This window comes from Canis lupus, chromosome 21, assembly GCF_011100685.1.
Source record: "Canis lupus familiaris isolate Mischka breed German Shepherd chromosome 21, alternate assembly UU_Cfam_GSD_1.0, whole genome shotgun sequence".
Lineage (NCBI taxonomy): Eukaryota > Metazoa > Chordata > Mammalia > Carnivora > Canidae > Canis > Canis lupus.
Window position 1 is genome coordinate 15,357,515 of NC_049242.1, and position 26,207 is coordinate 15,383,721.

At 35.9% G+C, this 26,207-nt stretch overlaps 1 protein-coding gene across 30 annotated transcripts in view; it reads left to right on the forward strand.

Moving 5' to 3' along the window:
- The window catches only part of DLG2 (discs large MAGUK scaffold protein 2), a 1,987,603-nt gene that overhangs the window by 1,466,384 nt on the left and 495,012 nt on the right, over nucleotides 1-26,207 (forward strand). The window contains exon 1 of one of the 30 annotated variants that reach the window (XM_038568448.1): nucleotides 20,891-21,034. The exons of the other annotated variants lie outside the window; for them this stretch is intronic. Within the exon in view, the coding sequence (XP_038424376.1) occupies nucleotides 21,019-21,034 (16 nt within the window). The 5' untranslated portion in view covers nucleotides 20,891-21,018. Of the gene's footprint in view, nucleotides 1-20,890; nucleotides 21,035-26,207 lie in introns of those variants that run through there. 30 annotated transcript variants of the gene reach the window in all.

The following is a 26,207-nucleotide window of genomic DNA, read 5'->3' on the forward strand; positions in this document are numbered from 1 at the left end:
TCTGTGTGTCTCTCATGAATAAATAAATAAAATCTTAAAAAATTAAAAACAAAAAACTACAAGCATTAAAAATGCATCAAGAAATACCACATGATATATAGCTTGAAAGATGTTTAAGAAGAAAAATGCCGAATCTACTAGCATCATTCATTAAACAGGCATCTAGTTTACTGTCTTTCACATGCGCAACAGAATGTAGAAATAAGTAAGACATTTCTTTCTCCTTCAATATCTATGATATAATTTCTTGGGCTGTTAAAAATTACAATCCTTCCATCAAAACTATCTTGAATTGTGGTTTTGCACACTGAAATCAGTATGCTATCTAAACAATCTGAAGAGTCTCATGTGAACCAAGATAGATCAAAACTACTGTTTTCCCTGTCATGCCTACTCTTCTCTCATGAAAAGAAACTAGACTTTTTTTTTTTTTTTTTTGATGGATCGCATCTTCAGAAGCATCAACTGTTTTCTTCTTTGGTATTCTATTCTTTCCCAAGTGTTTGTACTTTGATCTTCTAGTGAATTGAAGCAGTGTGTGGTTCTTCTTTAAGAATATAGATGTTAGAACAAAAGGTACTTAATTTTTAGAAGTCTTTTCTTTTTTCTTAAATTTAAAATAAAATTGATGTTTTTCTTATTTGTTTAATAGAAAGCTAACTCTCTGAGACTGCATTTACATTAACTAACGAAGGAGTCTTTTAAGTTTATTATCACATGGATTTCTTCATTGCTCTAAATAGTGCAATAGTATATTCATTTGCTTGATTATCTGTCATACACATTTCTACCCTGGATTTTACTGGCAACAAGCATTTCAGATAGCTCCACCAAGATTGGTAGTGATCATTTCCTGATGGCTCCATTAGGGCAAACTTCAGAAGTGTCATACTTTGCATGAGTGCTTGGAAGCCAAATTTTTGACAGTTGAGTGTTTGGCAGCTCACCAACTATTTGATGAAATTGAATTGCTCTCTTCTAAATCTTTCTTTCAGACTTGGAAATTAGTCTCCATTCATTCACAGAAGGCACCGTGACCCAATCAATGGGCAGTCGTGTCTGATTACTCTGCTCATTAACTTAGTTGATATAATTCCTCAATATTGTAAATCACAACTTCTAAAACTTTTACTGAAACTTTCTCTTGAAACTTTTTTAAAGAAAACTCAGTTTTCACAAACTTGAGAAAAACAAAAATCATTGTGGACATTAGTTAAAAATTCAGTACAATTTCTCGGGAATAAAACATAACTGTTGAGAATAGTATGGGGGGGTGGGGAGTGGAGGAGTTAATTGTGAAAAGCTTTAGTTTTGCTCCTGCTATTTGTATTCATGATGCCTTTGAGTTAAAACCAGTGACATGATCAGATAAGACATTTGTTAGAGTGGAGCATTTGATCCCTTAGCCGATGTTTAAAAAAAAAAAAAAATGTGATTTCTGCCTTGTTTTTTCTACCTTCGTTCTCAAGATCTACCACTAACATTTAATTTTCATGAAGGATATCAGGTATTTTAGCAGGAAATAGCCACTTTGGTTTTTCAATAACATGCTCTCAAAATTTAATCTGTTAGGATATATAAGAATATAAATTTAGGAAAAGACATTATAGAGGTTTTCAAACCTCTTCTTTCTACAATCTCTAAAGCCTACAGTTCCCTAGGACATAGTGTTGGTACCTCCTTATTTCTCTGGCTACCTCTCCTCGTACATAGTCACATCTGGTCCTATGGTTTTATTTTCCATCCCTATACTATATATTTAATATAGTTATCTCCATGTTATATTTCTACCAGGCATTTCAAGATTAGCGTATACAAAACATAGCTCTTAATTTTATTTTTCAAAACCAGTTTTTCCTAGAGTCTTTCTTAGCTCATTAAATTAGGGCACCTGGTTGCTTAGGACAAAAATGTATTAGAAGTTATCCTTGATTTTTCTTTCTTACCCATACCTGGTATTCAATATATTAAATAACCCTGTCAACTCTACCCTTAAAACAAATCTTGAATTGAGTCACTTTCATTTTTTTTTAAAGCAACTCTGCTCTTGCTGTAATACTCCAAACCACCATCACTTCTTGCCCGAACTATATTTTAATGGTTTTCAAACTTGTCTCTTTTACTACTTTGTGTTTTCTATAATCTGTTCTCCATTCAACAGCCAGAGTGAGTTTTTTAAAACTCAGATTGTATCAATTTAACCTTCTGCTTCAAACTATTAGCTTCCCTTCCCACTTAAATCCAGGGCTTTACAGTAGTCCACATGCCTCTGGCTACCTTTTGACTTTATCTATCAATCTCCCTTTCCCCTGAGGCTTCAGTCATGCTGGCTTTCTTGCTGCTTCTCCAAATTTCTAAACATATTTCTGCCTAAGGCCTTTGCACTTGACTTTCTATCAGGGACACTCTGCCCCATGATTGTTCATATAGTTTTTCCCTTCCTTTATTCAGGGCTTTATTTTTTCTCATAGCATGTACTTCCACCAGGCATTATATCAAAATTCTATTAATTTCTTTGTACTAGAATATAAGCCCCAGGAGGACAGAAAGTTTTGTTTTGTTCATTGCTATACCCCCAAGCACCTATAATAGCAGCTCTCTCACAAAATGTTCAATAAATGTTTGCTGAAAAGTGAGAAAAATACATAAAGAGTCGTAATACAAAAGAAGTCTATTCATCTAGAAGGCAGAACTAGGGAGAGTAGGAATTATGGGGCAGCAGATCTTGGCATAATGAAAAGTAAACCCTGAGAACAATGAGAATTCCCAGATGCTAGAACACAGGGCCTTGCAACAAATACAGTGAGCTCTGTTACCACAAGGGTTCAGGCAGAGGCTTGAAGGATCCTGTTCTAGAGGGGAGCTCTAACAGGGTCATCTCTTAAGCCCTCTTCACATTTAACAGTCTATGTTGGTGAGTGGGAGGTAGAGAAAGAAAAGCTTACATTTGATTAGTTAAAAAATATAAGCACAAGGCAATTTATTTATAGATACAAGTACTTTAGATAACTCCGCAAAAAGTTCCCCAGAAAAGACATGAAGTGGTCTCCCCCTTCATCCCTGATCTATTTTGGGATGCCAGACAGGCTTGTCATTGTGTGTATAAGGAACCTTTCTGATATACAGAGGGCACCAAACCACTCACCTCTTGCTGCTCTCTGGCTACTTGCGGTCTCTTGCCGATGGTGTATATATGCAGTAGGTGCAAATTTACATTCTCTTGCATGTTAGCATTTAAATGAGGATGCTTCCCAGAACCTTATTGCTCTTCCATCCTAAATCATACTAAGGAAAGACTGACCCCCATCCATGTTTTTAGTCTGTAAAGGACTCAGGGAAGGTTATTATTGTGTGAAGCCTTCAATAGAAAATTCAAAGAGCTTCAAAATTATTCAATAGTTTATGCTGTTTGGGGAAGAATTTGTCATTGGAAAGAAGGAGCAGAGATAATATATTATCAAGAACTTACTATGTACCAAATGTTTACATCTTTACCATTCATTGAGCTCCAGTGCTGTGTGGAGTATTTCATAAACTTTCATACCTAATTTGTCAAACGCACTGGATTTAGTAAGGTAAAACCAGAAGCCAACTGTATTTTTTTCCCCTTTGCTTACCCACAAGCCCCTCTGAAGATAAATTCACCCTTGCCTGTGATACAATCTCAGGCAGGTCACGTATAATAATAATTAAAAGCCTACTCCAGTCTGACAATTCCATGACTTTAACACGGTTAAATATAAAATAAAATTTCCCAGCTCTTACCTGATTTAAAATGACTCCACCTGCCCAGCTCCATCTTACTTGAGACTAAACACTCTGCAATGAGGAAAGGGATATGATTTGCCTCCTTGCTCAATATCTTTGTTTTCTGTCTGTGTTTTTCTTTACCTTTCTGAAATGGAACAGGCAATTGTGAGAAAAGGACATAGTTTTACAGGGTGATATAATTATAATCTGGCTTTAATACCCTTAGGACGGAACATGTGTAATCTCTGGTGCTTTCTCCTTCTGGGGACTTTTGTGGATTCCTCTGAGCTCCTGCTGACAAACACAAGACAGTGGTTCTAAAGATGGAAGCAAGACTTTCTCTGGATGGCCACATTTAACTCTTTCCCTCAGCTCTGGTTGACTAGTGGTCCACCCATTTATTGAGACACAAACAGTCTTTCTGCATAAAACCTGACCAACTTTCCCCTCTAGACCCACATCTGATCCATGGGATATATGCCTTTATCCCTATTGTTCAGAGAATTTCAGCATCTGTCCCAGATGCTCTGTCAGCATCTGCTCTTCCCTGCTCCCACGGAGAGCAACTCTTTTTCCAGTGGAGGCAACTATTCAGATTTTTGCTCCTCACAATTCAGGAAATATAGGTCAGGAGTTCTGAATCAATTCACAGAAAGCCCATCTCTTTGAACTTAAGTTGAGGAGAAGGTATTGCTAAGACCGACAAAACCAGTTAGTGATCACACTCTTTTCAAATCCTATGTGAATAGTTTGATGCCTTAATTCTGAATGTGGGGCTATTCTGAGTTCTTCCAAAACAACAGGAAGTTATATTTAGGATTCTATTTCATGTTTATGTTTTCTTCCAAGTAATTCTATAAGGTAGATAACTGTTATTGCCTTATTTTATAATTCAAAAAATTAAGTCTCAGAAAGCTTAAGTGACTTATCTGTGATCATACAACATATGTTGGTGAGTGGAAAAGACAATGTTTCTGTTCTCACAGCACATATTTCTTTGGGGGATATAAAAAATAAACTAATATATAAGAGAACAAATGCATCCATGTTCATACACACATGCATGCAAATTTACAAGCTCTGTGAAGGATGAGATAGTGTACAATGATGAAAATTACCAGGGAAGTCACAGAAGGCCTTTTCAAGAGATAATCATTAAACTGAGTCATTGTTTCCTAAGTACATAGTTTCCTTTTGAAGCATAAGGACATTCCAGGCAGAAAAAATAGCAGATACAAGAATTCTAAGGTAGAAAACATCCTGGTAGGTATAGAACAGAACACAGACCAGAACATAGTAAGTGTTCTAGGAGGTGAAAGCCTATGCTCCCCTCAACTTTGCTGTACTATCATACATGGAATCAACCTCGGCAGGACTCATTCCTTATACCTTGTGACACCCTTGCCTTGTGTCTTTTCTTTCTGAGCCTTCTTGCTGCCAGCATACCTTTGTACCTTTATATAGCTCACCTTTGAAACCAATCTCTCATTTCAGTTTATCCTTGAGTCCTTTTGTGAAGTTTTTTAAAAATGCCAAACTTAACTACTTGGTTTTGTTTTTCTTTCCTCTCTAATCCAACCCTCTCCCCTCTCTTCCCTTTGAAAGTTGCTGTCAAAACAAGACTGCTTACCCATGGAAGCTTAATTTGCAACCACTAGAGAACCTACCAACCAGTCTACATCTGAAAGCCCATGTGAATGACAGACCAATTGAATAGTCTTTAACTCACTTGCTTGTGATGCCACTAGGCTGGAAGGGCTATATCATTTTTGTGGCCCTTTAGTCAAGTTAAAGATGAATAAGGACTTTCAGTTAGATGTGTTCCCAAAATTTTAAACTACAGTTTAAAGTTTGATTCATTTATAGCATCTAAGAGAGTTACAAGTACAAGGCTCTCTCGTGACTTAAAAGCTCTAAAATTCTTCCCTTTGTAGAAAAACATGTGCATCACATAGAAATTTAAAGCACAGGGCAACCTGGGTGGCTCAGCAGTTTAGGGCCTCCTTCAGCCTGCAGGTGTGGTCCTGGAGACCAGGGATCGAGTCCCACATCAGGCTCCCTACATGGAATGGAGCCTGCTTCTCCCTCTGCCTGTATCTGTGCCTCTTTCTCTCTCTCTCTCTCTCTCTCTCTGTCTGTCTCTCATGAATAAATAAATAAAATCTTTAAAAATAAAAAAGGAAGAAATTGAAAGCACAGGCCGTAGAGTCAGGTGGATCTGGATTCAAATCCTAACTTTTCAACTTATGAGTATATAAACTTATGTGACATTCTTAAATGTCACTAAGCCTCGTTTTGTCTTCTGTAAATAGAGATAATAGAATCTGCCTTATTTAGTAGTTTATTGTAAGGATTACATGTTACCAAAAACAGCATAATGTTTTGGGGAACCTTTGATTATGGTGGCTAAGAAAGTGTTAACAGATAATATACTTTAGAAAAATGTTCAAGAAGTAACTGGTGAAGACTAAATTTAGGAAGCCATCTTTTTTCTGTGTGGTTCAGTATTTTAAAGCATTTTACTTAGTTTCCAATAAACTCTTGACAATCTTACTGGTAATGAAGTAACTCATTGCATCTTCTAATTTTACCCCCTAAAGACCATAGGTATTTACAGATTACATTTGTAGAAGTTTAAGGAAAGAAAAAGTTAAAGAAAAAAAATAACATTTTTATTGTGTGCCCACTGCCTATATACATTAGCTCTTCTAATTCTCAAACCAACTTCACTTTTTTTTCAACTTCACTTTAAAGATGGAGAAGCTGCCCCCTCGAATAACAGCCTTTGCTTCTACATCATCAAATTTCCACTCATTGTGTAAGTGGATTGCCCCAACCAAAACCAATAAGAGAGTTATTTGTTATTGCTTTGTGGGGACTTGTATAACATTTTGGTCACCACCTTTAAAGTCTTGTCCAATAAACCATCTCTAACTGCCAGATGTGTTTTTTAAAAGCATATGGAGCAACCTGTTTTCCCACCATCCAAAAAACATATTTTTTATGTTATTTCCTCTTCAACTTGTTATTCTACTTTTTCATTTTCTAAAATATTATTTCAACAAGGACCATCATTTCAGTATTAAAGAGGTACTTCTGCTTTTGCTCAGAAGTCAGAAGATAATGCAAAATGATTTTTGCCTCACTTAAATTTCTTTGTTTCCTTTGGAGAATAGGAGAATGGAGAAGAGGTTTTTTCCTCTCCTGCTAGCAGCTGAGTCCTTTTATTTGCCTGGCCCAGTGGGGCTTTTGTTTCTATCGCAGAAAGCCCTGTTATTTTTCAAAGGCTTTTGTGTACAACAATCCTTCCTGTGGTTCTGCTCACCCAGCATATTTAGCAGGAGTTAATTTCAAAAAGACTAAGTGTTGTTGAGTTTGGGTGTGTTTTATGATGTTGTTCTGCCTCCAAATCTTTCATGAACAGAGCCTTAATTCTGTTGCTAAAGAGTGGATGTGTTGGCTGTTTTGGTCGCTTATTTGATTTTGGTGGTTTGCAATGAGAGAGAAGAACGCCATGGGGGGGGATTTTTAACAAGATATACCTGTGAGTATTGCTGTTTGTGACAAATATCTGTAATCTGACAGAAGAGTGTCCCTAGGTGCAAGTGATTAAGTTTGAAAGTATATTTCACCTGAAATTTTGCTTCTATTCAAGGTTACCTCTTCCCTGATGTGTCAGTAGGAAGTGCTGATACTTAGTTAAGAGCAAATAATGGAAAGAAAATGAATTACATATTGAAAAGTAAATTTTTTTTTTTTACCTAAATATTTATTCCTCCAAACTGATGTTACTAGGTATCAAAGGTATAGAGGTGGCAGTGGTTTGTCTACCTGGAATTCAACCTGCAGGTGTTGTCATGGGCTAGGACTTTGCAAGCAGTTGCTGCTGACAGCCATAGACTAGAATATCCTCCAATTAGCAGGGGCTTACGGACCAGACTGGTGGACATTCTAAACCTGTCAGTGCTTTCTCTTGAGAACAACCAGGGTCAGCTCTTATGTCATAAATAGGTTGAAACATGAACTCTTGGAGAGAAAAGACTATATCTCATAATAGACTGCAATCATTTTTGCTTTGTCAGCATGGCAAATTGGAAAGAGTACAGGCTGGGATGTCAAACTAGGTTCAGTCCCTCTACATGATTCTTAGTAGTAGAAGTCCATAAACACACATCCTCTGAGGCTCAGCTACCTTTCTGTAAGTTGAGAATAATAATACCAGGGTCAAAGTGTGGTTTTCTAGTTTAAGGTAATAGCACGTGTGAAGGGGCTAGCACGGAGATACCTGGCACTTGGGCGGCACCCCACAAATGGCAGCTTTTATTATTTGTGTTCTAGAATTAAGCACTCATCTCTTATGGTACCCCTTCCTGTTTGTCAAGGAACTCTCCATACCCATTTACTGGCTTGGGACCCCAGCTGTCCAAGGACTGCTGATTTAGGAAGAAATTGCAGAGGCACAGCTCTCTTAGCACTAGGGGCCCTTGAAGTAGTATCCATAGTGAGAAGTCACCCTCCCATTGCCCCCTGGTAATTGACTCTAGCATGTGAGGCTTTGGAAATGTTGTAACCAGCGGAGCTGCCCACACATCATTTAATGGCAATAGTTAAAATTGATGGTCTTTATATTCAGAGAAGCCTCCCAGAGAGAGTTGAAATGGGAACCATTGTGGAGGGGCTATGCAGATAGCAATACAAATGCCCTTGCCCACAAGGCATGAAAGACAAGCACTGAAAATGAAAAAAAGAAAAATAACCAAGCAGTACAGTTGCAGAAATAACTCCTGTGACTTCAAAACATTAAAAATAAAACTGCTTTCCTTATGTGCCTGTCCTTGACAGTGATTTCATCTTTTTAGTTGCCTTTCAGCTTGTTTTATTTCCGGCGGTGAGGGATAGAAGCCTCTGAATGAAGAGTACTTTTTCTCTTTCTCACTATATGTACACATTTCTATGTACACAGGTATACATATAAAAATAACTTTATTATATGATTAATCTACATATTTCTGTTATATCTACATTTCTGTATTTCTATGTTTTAAAATATTTATTTATTTATTTATTCATGAGAGACAGAGAGAGAGAGAGAGAGAGAGGCGGAGACCTAGGCCCCTTCCAAGGAACCCGATGCAGGACTCAATCCTGGATCCCGGGATCACACCCTGAGTCAAAGGCAGATGCTCAACCACTGAACCACCCAGGCGTCCCTATATTTCTACTAACATACGTATTTTCTCAGTAGTAAGCACACATTCTTCTTTGTATAAATACAGTTGTCTCTCATGTATATATCAATAAATGTAAAAAATATCTAGGTTCATACCATCCTTAGTATATGCCATAGCTTTACGTATGACCTGGATGTCAGACTTCTCACCGTCTGGAATCACCCTTTCCCTTAATATGCCATAAGAATTCAGGCCTTCAGCCTGCATGCTGGGCAAATCCCATACCCTCCACAGTGTTTCAGAAGATTCAATCCGGGCTACCTCTAGCCTTCAACTCCTCAGTGGTCTTTCCACCTGGAACTTCTCCGGTTACTTCCTCCTTAGTCTAGATGTTGCCATAATTTTGCCAAGCCCACTCTCTCCCTGTGTTAGTTTTCTCAGGGCTGCTGCAACCCAGAACCACAGACTGGGTGACTTAAATAACAGAAATGTATTGTCTCGCAGTTCTGGAGACTAGAAGTTTAAGACCAAGATGTTGGCAAGGTTGGTTCCTTCTGAGGCCTGTGAGGGAGAGTCTTTTCCCTGCATCTCTCCTCACCTCTGGTGGTTTTGCGGGCAAACTTTGGTGTTCCTGTTTTATAGATGTGCCTCTCCTCAGTCTCTCCCTTCATCTTCACAAGGTGTTTTCCTTCTGTGTGTCTGTCTTGTTGTCCCATAAAGACACAGTTAAGTTGGCTTAGGACCAACTCTAATGACCCATCTTAACACAGTCATCTACAAAGTCCCCATTTCCTAATAAAATCATGGATACTAGGGTTAGGACCTAGACATCTGGGGGGACAACATGCAACCCATTAATACTCCCTCTCTCAAAAAAGCAAAGTTCCTACCTCTTTTCTCTCCACATCTACCAGGAAAACATTCCAAAATTCCTTATCTCTTATTTTATATAAAAACCAGCCTCTCTGTTGGTTTCATCCTCTCCCAGCTAGTTCGTTATTAAGGACAATTTTGACAAAATTAAAAGTATACCCCATGTTTCCTCTAATAAAAAACATTGGCCTAACAGGGATTTTTACATTTCCATAAAACAACCAGTTCAAACTAAAGTCAGCGTTCAAAAGACTTTTTTTCTTCCTTTCTCCTAACTCATATGTGATCTCTACAAACACATATACACATAGAAAATAGTGAACACACAATATTGTGTGTTATACCATATTATTGTGAAATAAAACACAGATAAAGAAGAACATACACAATAAATTTATAGCTTCCTGAGTCATTTCTATAAAATTATTGTAAGGCAAAAATTCTGTAACCACCACCTGAAGCAAGAAGAGAATGTTGCCAGCCAGTAGAGACTTTCTGGCTCTTTCGTTGTAACCACAGCCCCTTCTCTCCTTCTGGAAGTAACTCCTACTGACTTTTATAGTAACCACATCCCGCTTTTCTTTATTTTTATCACCCATTTCTTTATGTCTCATGTATCCCTATATATTCCATTTCGGTCCTCTCTAATTTTTTTAGACTGATATGTCTTTTAAGTCTCTTTTAATCTATAGAATCCCATCCTATCACTTCATTTTCTTTTTAGTTTACCTGCTGAAGAACCCACTCATTTGTGGAGTTTCCCAGGCTCCACATCTCTGATATACTTGGGATATAGTTCAAAATGTCTCTCTGTCCTCTATAGTTTCAACAAACTGGCAGGTGGATCCAGAGGTATAATTAAACTCATATGTGTTCCCTTTGGCAAGACTATAAGTGGCGATATGCTCTTTTATAAGGAAGCAAGTAATATTAATATTCATTCTTGTTTAATATTATCAGCTATTGGTATTCAATTCTTAAATATGTTATTTCAATAGAAGTGAAAATGGTAATAATGAATTGTGTCTATTTGTTTTCTTTTATTATCTGGGATTATTTTTATTAAGAGACAGTGTCCTTCATCTGTTATAGAGTTCATATATAAAAGGCAGGATAAATGATGGATTCTTTCCTCTTATTTACCCAGTTCACATGATAATGAACTAATTCCCTGTCACCTACAATAGGTGACCAATTAGTTGGATTATTATAATTTTTTGGTACTATGAAATTATGGATTTAGACATAACTGACACAAGAGGGGGAAAAATACAAAACATAACTAAATAAACAGAGCCTCAATAACCTATAAGACAATGTTGATGAGTTTAATATTTGTGTCACTGGAGTCCCATTGGGAAAGGAGAGAGAAATGAGTAGGGAAATATATATATATATATATTTATTGGCTAAAATTTTTCCAAATTTAATTGAAACATCAACACACATGTTCAAGAAGCTCAGTAAACTCCAAGCAGAATAAATACAAACATATGAATAGACTACTATAGCAACAACAGATTGCAGGGGCATGGAGACATCATAGGAAAGAGAAAGATAATAAATAAAAGCAGCCAGAGAAAGCAAATACATTACATCCAGGAGAACCATGATAGGAATTACTACTTACTACTCATCAGAAACAATAGAGGTCAGAGGCCAATAGGACAACATTTTTAAAGGACTACAAGTCCTTTAAATATGAGAAGTGTTTCAGTGTTTAGACCCATTCCTAACACATAGTAAGCACTAAATAAATTTTAGTTGTTTTTGTCTGTTGTTAATAGTTTTATTATTAATTTTCTTCTTTAAGGTGGTAGACTCTACTGAATGAACATGCTATCCTTTTTTTTCAGTACCTAAAGGAATAGTTTGAAGAGTTACTTTCTTATAGAAAATATAATGTTATGGTGGTATCCCACTGACATTATTCAAAACTAGCTAATAGGATAAATGAAAGTAAAATATCTTCATGAGATTTGTTGCTCTCTTTATTCAAGGCATGGGTTTATGATCTCTACTTTTATTAGATATATAATATGTAAAACATTTTTCAAATATTTGACCTCAGACTGATAATTAGAAAAGAGAAAAAAATGAATTTTTACTTAAAAGTATGATAGAGAAACTCTTTCTAATTGTGACTGGTTTAATTTCTATATAACATGCCTTTAAAATCCTGTTTATTTCCTTTGTTTATAATCTGTGAACTTGTAGAAGAGAAGACTGTGCTTTATTAAATTAATGCATTATTAAAGTAGAATAATATTTGAGAAGGCTATGCTTTTTTAGATACCTCCTTTTAAATTCATTAGTGGGTATCCTCACTGCTTCACCTACTTTGAAATCATAATTCTCTACAAGCTGAGTTGATATATTTTTTTTCTCCTAAATATCATTCCTTTTCTCTCCTTGGGACCTTTGCCTACAGTATGCTTTCTCCCTAGGATTCCTCCTAAAATACTCTTACCTGATTAATTCCTCATCTTCCTTCAGAACCTAATAGAAAAAAAATTACTTCCATTGAGGAATATCCCCCTGTCTGTTTTCAGTGTGTGATGTTTTTGTATGAATCTAGTTGCTTATTTAGGTAGCAGAGTATAATGATTAAGACTCCAGAATCCAGGGTAGCCCTGGTGGCTCAGCAGTTTAGTGCCACCTTCAGCCCAGGACCTGATCCTGGAGACCCAGGATTGAGTCCCGCATCAGGCTCCCTAGATGGAGCCTGCTCCTCTCCCTCTGCCTGTGTCTCTGCCTCTCTCTCTATCTGTCATGAATAAATAAATAAAATCTTAAAAAAAAAAAAAAAGACTCTAGAATCCAAAAATAATTTGCATTATTTGGGCATGAATCCTGGCTCCATTGTATTCTTGCTCGGTGACCTTGATAATGTTTTACTTAATCTCTGATGCCTCCATTTCCTCATCAACAAAATGAGGATAATAATTATACCTATCTCAGGATGATATGACAGTTTTTAGAAAGTTAATACACACAAAGTTCTTTGAGCAGTGTCTGGCATATGGTAAGCTAAATTAATAAGTGCCAACAGAGCTTTCATATTTAATAATATTCTTGGCATATGATTTATATATTGAGTGACCAAGAAATATTTGTGTGAAAGTGTAGAATCATAGCAGCCACTGATTCTGATTTTTTTTTTTTTGTAAAATCCATCTAATTAGGGATACCTAAGCGGTTGAGCAGCTCAGCAGCTGCCTTTAGCTCAGGGCATGATCCCGAGGTCTGAGATTGAGTCCTACATCAGGCTCTTTGCAGGGAGCCTGCTTCTCCCTCTGCCTATGTCTCTGCCTCTCTCTGTGTGTCTCTCATAAATAAATAAATAAATAAATAAATAAATAAATAAATAAATAAATCGTTTAAAAAAACAGTCTAATTAGTATTTATTGAGAACCTAGAGCATGGCTTGACAGTTCTTAAATTCTTGATTGAATGAATGAAGTTCAAAATTGATCACTATTCTATAAAGTTAAAAGTAGAGGGAAATCAAGGTCATTTAGTTTACTTGAAAACAACTAATTTCTTAGGAAAAATTAATGAGGAGCTATTTCTGAAAGCATTTGTATTCAAATAGGCAAACAGAGGAAGTTGAGGTGCAGCAAGTATCCCTCCAAAATGGGAAATAACATTTGTAAAGGTGGAAGTAGATGGTACAGAAATGTTGGCTTTTCTCAGTTCAAAATTAATTAAAGAAAAAGAAGACTGTGTCAGGATTAGGATTCACATATCCAAATAATATGGTTGATTTTACATTGGATGGTGAAAGGAAAAGGGCATTGTATAATTGTGCACTTTGCAAGACCTGATAGAAATGTCATCTTCCCCATTTATCAGCTCTAAAAATGTGAAAATGTTATCAAACTTCTGTATCAACTAATTTGTTAAGTTGGTATAATAGTTGGCCTAAGGATTGAATAAAATAATGCATGCCAAGCTCTCAGAATGATGCCTCACACACAGTACCCAATAAGAACCTACTTATCTAATAGGAACGAAGCCTCTAGTTGTCCAGTTATTGAAAAAAATCCTCTAAACATTTCATTTCCATTTCAAACATGAATATATATTAAATTGCCAATTTTTCTCTAAAGTGGTCCCTATTTTTAGAAGTCCTTCAATGTTTTATGTATAAGATATACTAAACAAAAATATTTGGAGTCTAAGTGTCTAAATAAATACTTCTGGACTTTTTTTTTCTTAGTCTTCACAATTGCCTTGCCTTATTAATCTGACAGTATTTTTTTTTAATCTGACAGTATTTTAAAAACAATCTACTTTCTACTTTCAAAAAGCCTTTTTAAAACATTCACCTTACATTTTATAGAAACAATTCTTTCAGTCTAAATGGGCTTGGTAACAGAGTCAGATGAATCTTGCTAAACACTGAGTAGGTATACAGCTCTACTTAGTAAATACACAGCTCTACTTGTTTGAGGATCACAGTGAAGATATGCTCAAAAGTAGCTTTCTAGCCATAAATATCTAGCATACTCTGGTCCAATCAAGACAATGAAGAGATTGGGTTAATGCAGCAAGTCATTAACTGAAGTAAGGATACTTCTATACTATTGCTCCTGTTTTTTTTAAGATTTTATTTATTTATTCATGAGAGACACAAAGAGTCAGAGACATAGGCAGAGGGAGAAGCAGGCTTCTCACAGGGAGCCCGATGTGGGACTTGATCCCCAGACCGGGATCATGCCCTGAGCCAAAGTCAGACGCTCAACTGCTGAGTCACCCAGGCGTCCCTACTATTGCTCCTGTTAAAGGGGTTAGATTAGTTTTATTTGATGAAATATCACTTCAGTAACACTCTGCAATCAGTCTGACACCCATGTTCTCAGTAGAAATTTAGATACACTTCTCAGATACGTTACTTCACACTTTGTGTTGTAATTGTTTATCTTCCATTCGAGACTCTAAATCCCTCAGTATTAAGTACTTGTCCTCTTTGTACAGCCATTCCCTAGCCTGTGGTAGGTACTGGAGAGGTCCAGAATAGTCTGAAGTCTAGAGGCCATGTCCCATAAAAAAATTAGGAGAAACTGGATTTGCTTAGTTTAAAACAGAGATGACAAGGATGGCTGTACTAGCTAGCTTTAAAACCTCTGCTTTTGGAGTCACCCATAGTGATTTCAGGTTCTGCAATTAAACAGCTTTGTAACTCTAAGAAATCACTTCATCTTTAGACATCTTGGTTTACTGAACTGTAAAATTAGGGAAGTAGAACAGATTATCTGGGGAATCCCTTCTAAGTTAGTTTTTCCACTTATTTGAAGGGTTATCACTTGTTCATAGGTCCGATTGCTCACTCTCTTTCACCTCAGAAGACAGAACTCAGATCAGTAGGTAGAAACTATAACATCATACCTATTTAATTAACAGAGAGAAAAGATTTAATGATTCTCTCTTGGTTACAAGTAAAGGCTTAAGTGACCATGGGCATGGACCTGGTGGGGAGTTGAGGTTCATCTTTGAAGATGAACTTCAAAGTCCTTTCCAATGATAAGATTCTTTGATTATATAGTTCAAGAGGCCAAATGAAGTAAGAGCTTTCAGCTTCCTTTCTGTTTCATTTTCTTTTTTTGCTTTTGATTCTGTTTCATTTTCTGACTAATTCTGCTTTTTTACCTTTTGTTCACATGTACTGCACTCCTGAGATTAATTTTAAATTTACTAGTTCCCTCCTTAACCTAATCACAGGCCCTGGTTTGAGACACTGACTATTTTCACAGTAAAACTGAGCCAAACCACAAGTACATAGTCTCCCTGATAGGCTAGAGAGAGTCCCAACTGCATTTGTCAACTGAATACCAATGATGTTAGTAATGATGCCTGCATGCAATATATATATGCCACAAACTGCACCCATTGAGTGAATCAGCAGCAGTCAAGGTCAGTAATATTGGAAGTCTCACCAAGTTTTCCAGAGTGAACGAGAACCTAAGAGTAGCTTGATTTCCTGCCTTTTTCCTGCTCTGTGCCAAAAATCAGAGTCTGTGTTTCTGCTGTCTTACAACTATTGCACAATGGCCTGGAATATGTGAGGATATTTGCAAATGGATGAGGACAGAGAGACAATAACTAAATTGTTTCATGGCAATTACTATTTTGGAGGGATTATTCTTGATGCAAGCTGATCACCTTCAAATGATACCCTGAGCACATTTTGTTAGCTCTGAAAAGCAAGAGAACGATTCATTTTAAAGCTAGACAATGTGTTTTGTTGTTTCCTATATTTATAAGTCTTGGCAAAAATGTATTTTCCTTAGATTTTAATCAGGATAAGGAATAAGGTCAATCTAGCAAGTGACTGCTTCAAAATCCAATTAATTGAACCATTGGTGAAAATATAATCCATATTATACCTTACTTGTTTTCCATTAAAACATATGTGCTATGAACACGCATATTTTTATTTGATAAGAAAACATTAACACTGATGGTTGGAAGTGTTTTCCAATATCAAAGTTTGAATATTAACTATTCTTGCATTCATAGAGCATGTCTAAATGTATTTGGCAGTGGCCACTGCCTCATTTGGTAATGGGCTGTGCTGTCAGGGAAGGACTAAGGGTTTTCCTCACTCTCAAAAGTGTGGATTCAAATTGTTTTCATTCTTATATACAAAGCTTTAACTTAGCCCTGGAAAGTTCCCTAACGTTTTATTGATTCAAGTGGCTAAAAATACTAAATGACAGTGAAGAATTCCCTCAAAATGTATGCCTTAAGAGAAGAAGAACTAAAGTTGTTTTATTTAATTGGTTTCCTGTATTCTCTAAAGGTCTATTTTCTAAAATATTACCAAAATCAAACATTTTTAAGTTCATTCATTTTTTAAATTTATTATAGTGATCATAAGGATTTTTCATACTTCTCAAAGTAGTATAAGAATTTAATTTATGGAAAAAAAACAAAAAATATAATTTATAAGAAACAGGAAGATATACAGTTTTATGATTAGCAATAACTTGAAATACAGAAAGTAATTACTTGGGATTGAAAGTCTATGTTTAATGTGTTCAAGTGTAAGACTTGATAGCACAAGAGTTGTATACCTAGTTACACATTATAATTAATTGACTCAACTTCAGCAACCACTAAGTACAAAGACACAAGCATATAATTTAATAATACTAGCATTAAAGTGTTTACCCTGAGCCAGTAGGTGTTTTGATTTCTCTTATTTTATAATTCATGTCAAATGAAAAAATAGATAAGTTATTTGAAATATATATTGGCATACTTCATTTGCTACAATATTTAAGAAAGGAGCTAGGACTTCACAACACATCAACTTTTAGTTTTATTGAAATGTACACATCACTAGATTCATCATATGAAACAAATGTCAGTGGTCATAATCACTGATGTCATGGAAATTTTTAAATAAATCTAAAATTTAAAAGCATGTGTTACAGTTAAAGTTGAGTTCTAGCTAATGTCCAATGTGAGGAAGATTAGAACTTTTATAACTTCCTATGCGGATTTCTTTTCCTAAGAATTTTTTAAGCTTGTTTGATTGCTACTTACTGCGAAGGGTACTGTGCATGTGTAGAATGTTTTAGATTTTGCCAAACTAGAACTATCAACACAGACTGAGAGGCAGAACTGAACAGTAGTTAAGAGCAAAAGCTTTGCTGCCAGACAATCTTGAGTTCATGTCCTGGTCTGTCAGTTGCTAAACTGCTAAACTTGAGAAAATCATTTAACCTCTTATTCTTTATTATTTGTTTGAACAATGGCATAATACTTGCCTCATTCTCTTCTTTTTTAATGAAGTTAAAAGAGATAAGGCATAATATATAAAATATGTTTACCATGCCTGGATATAGTAAATAATAAATACAGATACTATTGTTCCTCACAGATTATGTCAATTAATATTCATTTGCTGAAGGAAAACCTCTAAAAACTCCGCAGTATTCAGTGTCTGTAAGACCCTCCACTTGCTCTCTTGACCTCTTTGGAATCAGTGAAACTCACCCTTGATGAAATTAACAGGCAGCTTAGCTTTCCCTTGCTAAATTAGTCCTTCAAGTCATACAATGCAAAAATCGAATAATAGGTTAGAAAAATATATATATACTGTACTCATAGTATATACACCCAGTATGTTCATTTAGGATGTGAGATTTAGGAGCTTGAGTTAGTGTTTTTATGGATATACTTTATATTTTCACCTCTAGAATCATTGCTTATGGAGATATTTTTTTATTGTTGGCAGGGTTTTTTTCATCTTTAATGCCAAAATATCATGGCAAAGGTAGAAGGAGAAGTTGAAATAAAATGGAAGGATCACCATGATGCAAATGGGCATACTTCTCCCCATCTTAATAAGAAGTGCATGTATCTTCACATTTCTGATCTTCTTTGCATATTCTACCTCAAAATCCCCAAATCAGAGCCAATAGAATATAGTGCCTGTCCTATTAATATGAAGTAAGGTATAAGGAACTATAGTTAAGAGATATAAAAATCTGAAATATATTTTTTAAGATTTTATTTATTTATTCATGAGAGACACCAAGAGAGAGGCAGAGACATAGGCAGAGGGAGAAGCAAGTTCCCAGCAGGGAGCCTGACGCAGGACTGGATCCCAGGACCCGGGGATCATGACCTGAGCCAAAGGCAGACACTCAACCACTGAGCCACCCAGGCATCCCAGAATCTGAAATCTTTTAAAACAACTTGTTAAATAAGAAATTAACAGTTACAACCCTGTTCTGTTTGTTTATCCAGTCAACAAATATTTATAGAGTGTCTAATATTTTCTAGGGAAAGAGCATCACAAGCGATATAATTTTGGCAATACCTGCTTGATTCCTACTCTAGGCAAAAGAAATCTGAATTAAGATAGGACCAATAGATCAGGCTACATACAAAAAGAAAGTTATCCACCTAAGCAACAACCTGTTCATACTAGGACCTCTTACTTGAATGGATACCCCCCATCCCTCTTAGATCTATATTACCCCTAGTTTTGCCCCTACTCAGAGTTTAAACTTCATGCTGGACGAAAGAACCAGCATACAAATTTATTTTTGATAGTATAGTCTGAATTCACTTGACTTCACTCGTCAAGCTTTTTTTTTTTTTTATCTCTTTTTGACTTCTCTAAAACACTTAAAGCTCTTATCACATTTAAAAAAAAAAGCTCTGAATACATTGTTCATTGTATCATAGTTATTATTATGTTTCTGTCTCTCTAATTTTCTCCAATATACTTATACAAAGTATTTGATGATCCTTTGGAGATGAAGAATGTTCTAGAGCAGTGGTTAAACCAAATCCTTATTAAATCTCCATCTGCCCATAGCTTCCTAAAATAGACTAAACCTACAACTCTAAAAAATATGAACTAGCTATGTTGGTCATTGAAATACAATTTCTGTACCTTTGGAATTTTTCTGCCAATGCCAGCACAGTTCCAAACACACAGACATTATTAATTAAATTTCATATTTAACTTAATTAATATGATAAAGTTAAAGAACTCACAACTTAACCAACTGGAGAGGCTTCACTAAAAAGATAATATAAGAAAGACAGTATAAGAGTACTGGACTCCAGATCTGTAATTTCATTTTCTTCCATGGGATAAACCCAATTTTAATGATGAATGACAGCATTTTAAGAGAATTTAAGAAATAAAACACAAGTCAGTGTGAGTCACAGATGATCTCACAGTTTTGTGTCTTTTTTAGAAAAAAGATTTTATCTATTCATGAGAGACACAGAGAGAGAGGCAGAGACATAGGCAGAGGGAGAAGCAGGCTCCCTGTAGGGAGCCTGATGTGGGACTGGATCCCAGGACCCTGGGATCACGACCTGAGCCAAAGGTAGACACTCAACCACTGAGTCAACCAGGGGCCCCGCAATTTGGTATCTGATAGCTCATTTTATATTCTAGTATTTTATCATTCTTTGTATATTAATAAGACATAAAGTGTATATAAATATAAGTGATTTTCAGTTTACAAGGAATTACCATCACATTTGACTCTCAGTATTATCTTGAGAGGGAATGCAAAGGGAATGGATATTCTTTGAATATTAGTACTTATGCTGTGTGATTTCTTCTCATACATTATCATAATTAATTTTTGACATGTTACGAGGTAACTATTATCTCCCTGATAAAACTGATGCTGAGAGTAACTAAACAACTTGTTACAAAGTCACACAGCTTTTAAATGATACAACCAAAGTTTGTGCCAGTAATCTTTCCAGAAGCCATTGCCTATATTATTATATCCATCTTTCAATTTGGAAACAAACCTATTGAGAGTAAGTGAATTGTTCTAAAAATCCATTTGCTATTTTATCATTGCATGTCTTTTTTTTCTGGCTTTATTGAGATGTAGTTGACCTACATCCTTGTAAAAATTAAAGGTTTGCAGCATAATGGTTTGATCTACACATATTGTGAAATGACTGCTGTAATAAGTTTAGTTAACATCCATCATCTTATTTAGATAAAATAAAAATGCAAAACAAAACAAAAATAATTTTCCTGGTGATGAAAACTCTTAGGATGTACTTTCCTGTATATCAGATAGCAGTATAAACTATAGTCACCATGATGTACTTTACTTCCCTCATACTTATTTATTTTGTAACTAGAAGTTTGTACTTTGTGACCACCTTCCTCCAATTCCTCCTCCACTAACTTCCCTGCCTCTGATAACCATAAATCTGATCTCTTTTTCTGTGTGTTTTGTTTTTTAAACTCCACATAAAACTATGGTATTATGGTTTTTGTCTTTCTCTAACTTATTTTACCTAGTATAGTATCTTCAAGGTTTGTCCATGTTGTTGCAAATGACAAAATTTCAACATTTTGCATGGCTGACTAATATTCCATGGCTGTGATAATATTCCATTATATGTATAACACCACTTCTTTATCCATTCATTGTCAATAGAACTTAGATTGTTTCCATGTCTTAGCTACTTGTAAACAATGTTGCTATGAACATGGGAGTGGCAGCCATCTTTTTGGGTTAGTGTTTTTTATGGATATATTCCAAGAAGTGGAATTGTTGGATCATATGGTAGTTCTTTTTTTTTTTTTTTTTTTGAGGATGCTCCATACTATTTTTAATGGTAGATGCACCAATTTACAATGCCACCAAGAACACTCAAGGATTCCCTTTTCTCTACATCCTTGTTGGCATTTGTTATCTCTTGTCTTTAAGTTATGGCCATTCTAAAAGGTATGAAATAATATCTTATTGTGGTTTTGGTTTGCATTTCCCTAATGACTGATGTTGAGCATCTTTTCATGTATATCTTCTTGATCATCAGTATATATTCTTTGGAAAAATGTCTGTGTAAGTCTTTTATACATTTTTAATTAGATTACTTGGTGGGGTTATTTTTGCTATTGAGGTTTATGAGCTTTTTATATATTTTGGATATTAAACCCTTATCACATATATGGTTTGCAAATATTTTTTCCCATTCTATACATTGTCTTTTCATTTTGTTGATTGTTTATTTTGCTGTGCGGAAGTTTTTAGTTTGATATAGTCTCACCTTTTTATTTTTTAATTTGTTGCTTGTGCTTTAAGGTGTCATACGCAAGAACTTATTACCAAGACCCATATCAAGGAGCTTTTTTCCCTTATGTTTTCTTTTTGGAGTTTCATGATTCCAAGTCTTACTTTTAAGCCTTTAATCAATTTCAAGTTAACAAAAGTTTCCTTCTTTTAAATGTGAATATCCAATATTTCCCCAACAGCATTTATTAGATAGACTGTTTTTTCTCTATTAAGAATTGTTGGGGCACGTGGATGGCTCAGTCGGTTGAGTGTCTGCCTTTGGCTTGGGCCATGATCCCGGGGTCCTGGGATTGAGCCCCCTTGTCCTGCTTCCTGCTCATTGGAGGGTCTGCTTCTCTCTCTCCCACTCCCCCTGCTTGTGCACGCTCTCTCTCAAATAAATAAATAAAATCTTCAAAAAAAATTCTTGACTTGCTTGTCAAACATTAACTGACTGCATATGTTTGGACTTATCTCTAGGATCTCAATTCTGTTCCATTAAGCTGGTTGTCTCTTTTCATGCTGGTGCCATACTGTTTTGATTACTACAACTGTATAGAATAGCTTGAAATCAGGACATGTGATTCCTCTTGGTTTGTTCTTCTCTCTCAAAATCATTCCACAATCCCTAAAGAGATTCAAATATATAACAAGATTTCTTTGTGAAAATTAAACTTTCTTGGATGAAAGTATAAGATTAAAGCCAAAGGCACATGCTGCATGCTTTGTACAACTGGATATGTAACATAGAATAGATTATTATAAAGATTAGAGGACTTGATATAAAAGATAGTCTTTAATAAAACAGATTTTATGGCAAAGCAAAGATACTTTAGTTCAATTGTTGTATAATTGAAGATGTTAGCGCTTGTCATACATAATGTAATAAGGCAATCTCTATTACACAATGGTTCCAAAGATTTTCTCTGGCATCATACAATACAATAAATACTGAAAATATTGGTGAGCTACCTTATAAATCTGAGTGATAGCAAGTCCTTTTTGTTTCGTAGTGAGCAAAATGTCCTTGCAAAAAGAGGTAGAGGAACTCTTTCCTAGAACCTAAGCTGAATCTAGATTTTCCAATTATCTCTTTTACAAAGAGCCCCATAAGGATGATCAAATGAAATAGTGAAGCTAGACATCTGCTGAATCTGCCCATTTGAATCTTTGATGAATTATAATACGCTTATAAATGAATTTACGAATTTAGGGTTAGCTCTTTAGATTCTTAGCAGATTACAAATGCCTGTTGATGTTATATTTTATATTTCAATGTTTTATTTTATGAATAGGTTGTGACAAAGAGGGAATGGGGAGAAGAAACCAGAAAAGTTAATATGTTTCAGACTAGATCATGAACATAGGATTGAGGAAAAAAGTTTCCCCAAAACACATATTATTGAGTGATAACTGATTATAGTAAAGAAAAAGACTAAATTGTGGGAAGGAAACAAATTACACTTTATCAGAAAAAAATAGAACATCTTCCCAACAACATAGGATATAACTGAACATACTTTCAAACAACAGCCACCACTAATGAGGAAAATTAGGAGAGATCAAATCTGTTCATGTCATTCGCCTCCTTAAAACTCTTCAAAGGCTTTCCATTACTGCTACTACAGGGCCCAGACCTTTTTTTTTTTTTTTTTTTTTTTGAGAAAGAGACAGAGAGTTGGGGGAAGGGCAGAGGGAGAGAATCTCAAGCAGACTCCCCTCAGGCAGAAACTGATGTGGAGCTCATCTCAGGACCCACGAGATCATGACTGGAGCTAAAATCAAGAGCCAGACACTAACCAACTGAGGTTCTCAGATGCCCCCAGGGTCCAGACTTCTTTTTTTTTTTTTTTTAAGATTTTATCTATTTGTTTATGAGAGACACAGAGAGGGAGAGGCAGAGACACAGGGAGAGGGAGAAGCAGGCTCCATGCAAGGAGCCCGATGTGGGACTCGATCCCAGGGCTCCAGGATCACTCCCTGGGCTGAAGGCAGGCACTCAACCACTGAGCCACCTAGGCATCCCGGGTCCAGACTTCTTAACACAGCACCTCTGGACCATAATGAGCCTCTGTTTCACCAGAGTCTCTTTCTTCTCAATATCTTATCCTAACCCGTTTACTCCTTTGACTGTAATGATCAAAGCTGCATGCACTTCTCTATAAGCTACTTCTTCCCTTTGCTTAGAATTCCTCTAACCATCTCTCTTCTTCCAGCCATTTAACAGGACTCCGCTCAGCCACTCTTATCTCCAAAAAGTTTTCCCTGACTTTAATATCTGCCATTCCTCTAAAGTATTGGTTTATGGTTTTTGTCATTCCTAACACCCTGGTCTATGAGCTCCTTGAGGACAGGAACTGTGTCCTGTTCAGTTATCATTCCCAGTGCCAGTGTCCTGTGTCTTGAGTTGGATTGGATACCCTCCAAAAAATTTTGAAGTCCTAACTCCCAGTATCTGAGAATGTGACTTTAATTGAAAATCAGGTTTTTGCTGATGATCAAGTTAGAATGACGTCATTATGGTGGGCCCCAATCCAATATAACTGATAGCCTTACATAGAGAGGAAAGCTGGATGCAGAGACATACACATGGGGGAACATTATGTGAAGATAAAAGCAGATAATAGGAGATGTATTTATAAGCCGAGGAACGCCAAAGATTTCCAGCAAACTGCCAGAAGCTAGGAGAGGCAGAAAGCAGATTTTCCTCCACAGCCCTCAAAAGGAACTGCCCTGTTGACACCTTAATCTGCACTTCTGGCCTGCAGAATTGTCAGACAATTAATTTCTGTTAAGTCACCCAGTTTGTGGCACTTTGTTCCAGCAGCCCTAGAAAACTAATACAGACTGGAACTGAATGTTTTTTGTTTTTTTGGGTTTTGGGTTTTTTGTTTTGTTGTTTTTAGTGAATGAATGACTGAAACAACTCACCACTTTATTTTACCAGGCTGAACCCTTTCCTGCACAGTTCATTAAAGTATGCTATGGAAAAAGGATTCAGTAATCCCTATTTAATTCACTAATTGATTTTAAAAATTAGTTTTGGAGTATCTACTTTATGGCATGCCTGGAAAACACAAATAAAAGCATTGTTATTCCCTCACCTTTAAAATGATATTGGTCAACATGAGGGGGGTAGAGAACTTACAGTTGGTGGTACATACCACGGCAATTGTTTATGGCAGGTGCCTTTTCTGGTTTGTTGTTCATGCTATATCAGCTATTAACTGTTAATAAATAATAAAACTTCCTATTAATAACTATACTCTAATTCAATGTAGAAAGTGATGTATCATTAGAAGATAGCATTATGTGTGGTCATGGAGAGAGATTACTTTTAATTTAAAGGGGTGGGATTTAAATTTTTTTGTTATTTATTTATGATAGTCACACACAGAGAGAGAGAGAGGCAGAGACAGAGGCAGAGGGAGAAGCAGGCTCCATGCACCGGGAGCCCGACATGGGACTCGAATCCGGGTCTCCAGGATCGTGCCCTGGGCCAAAGGCAGGCACTAAACCACTGCGCCACCCAGGGATCCCCAGGGTGGGGGTTTAATTTAAAGTAAGAACTTTGTAGAGGAAGTGTTATGGGATAAGAGCCTTCATAGATGGAAATATAGGAAGACTCATCCAGTTCTCCTTCAGGTTTTTTAGTTTGCCTTCCCCAGCAACAACCCTGCCAGCTGGGACATTCCCATCAAACTTCAACATGTGAGGTAATTTTCACGTCTTAAATAATCTGACATTTTGATGACTTTTATTCAGAGGTCAATATTAATGACCTTGGTTTGCACTGACAGCTAGAATTAACCTGGGAAAACCACACAGACAGATGAAGTTGATCGGTAGAGGCAATGCCTATCACTTAGGTTATATTTCAATGCTGGAAGCATGGAGGATATTCCATTTCACAATAAAACAGACTGTAAACTAGTAAGAAAGCATCTAATTACATTCTGTCATACAGTCTCATGAGCAGTCAACTGTGATTGGAACAGGTTATTTCATTTGTAAGGATGAAAGAAGTAAGTGTTGATCATTCTTGGAGTCAATAGTTTGTCTCTTATTTTTATTTTTTCTCCTGTTCCTTTATACACAATAGATACTGAAGTACTCTCCATTAATTCAACATACAACACCATTCATTGTTGGCACATTAAAAATGCTCAATATGAATTATTCTGGTGCCTTTATTTTTCTTGAGCTAAAGCAGTCAGCTAAAGTATACATATCTCTGTTACTATGGGATACTTTACATTTCAAAGTGCATCTAACCCATATGACCATTTGGTCTTTATACAATTCAATCATTAAACAATTTATTGAGCAATTACTATGTGCTAGCACTATGCTCAACATGGTCTATTTTATGTGACTTCTGCTTTCTAGGACTATATAATTTAGTTGAAGAGAGAATATTATTTTGTAAAGTTATTTAACTGCTTATACTTTCTGTGCTTATACCAAACTGCTAAGAATTGCTAAAGAATATATATATATATATATATTATATATAATATATATAATATGTACATATATATAATCACTAAACCCTAACTAGAAAATCAACAGTTCCCTGCAACTTTTCTGCATTTCTCTAATCAGTTATTCCTTCTATTTCCCAGAATAGACATTTCAAACTTCTGTACTTTCTTCAAATCTCTAACCTCACTACTTCCCCAACTCTTGGCTGATAAACCACAATTTCTTGCTATCGGGGCAAATCGAAGATGAGAACTCCTTTAGTGTCCTGCTGTTAAACCTATAACTTAACCTTTATCTACATCATCCTTCTCCTTCCCTCCTAATTCAGTGGAGAGGTGTCCTGCTGTCTCCAGTTATTCAT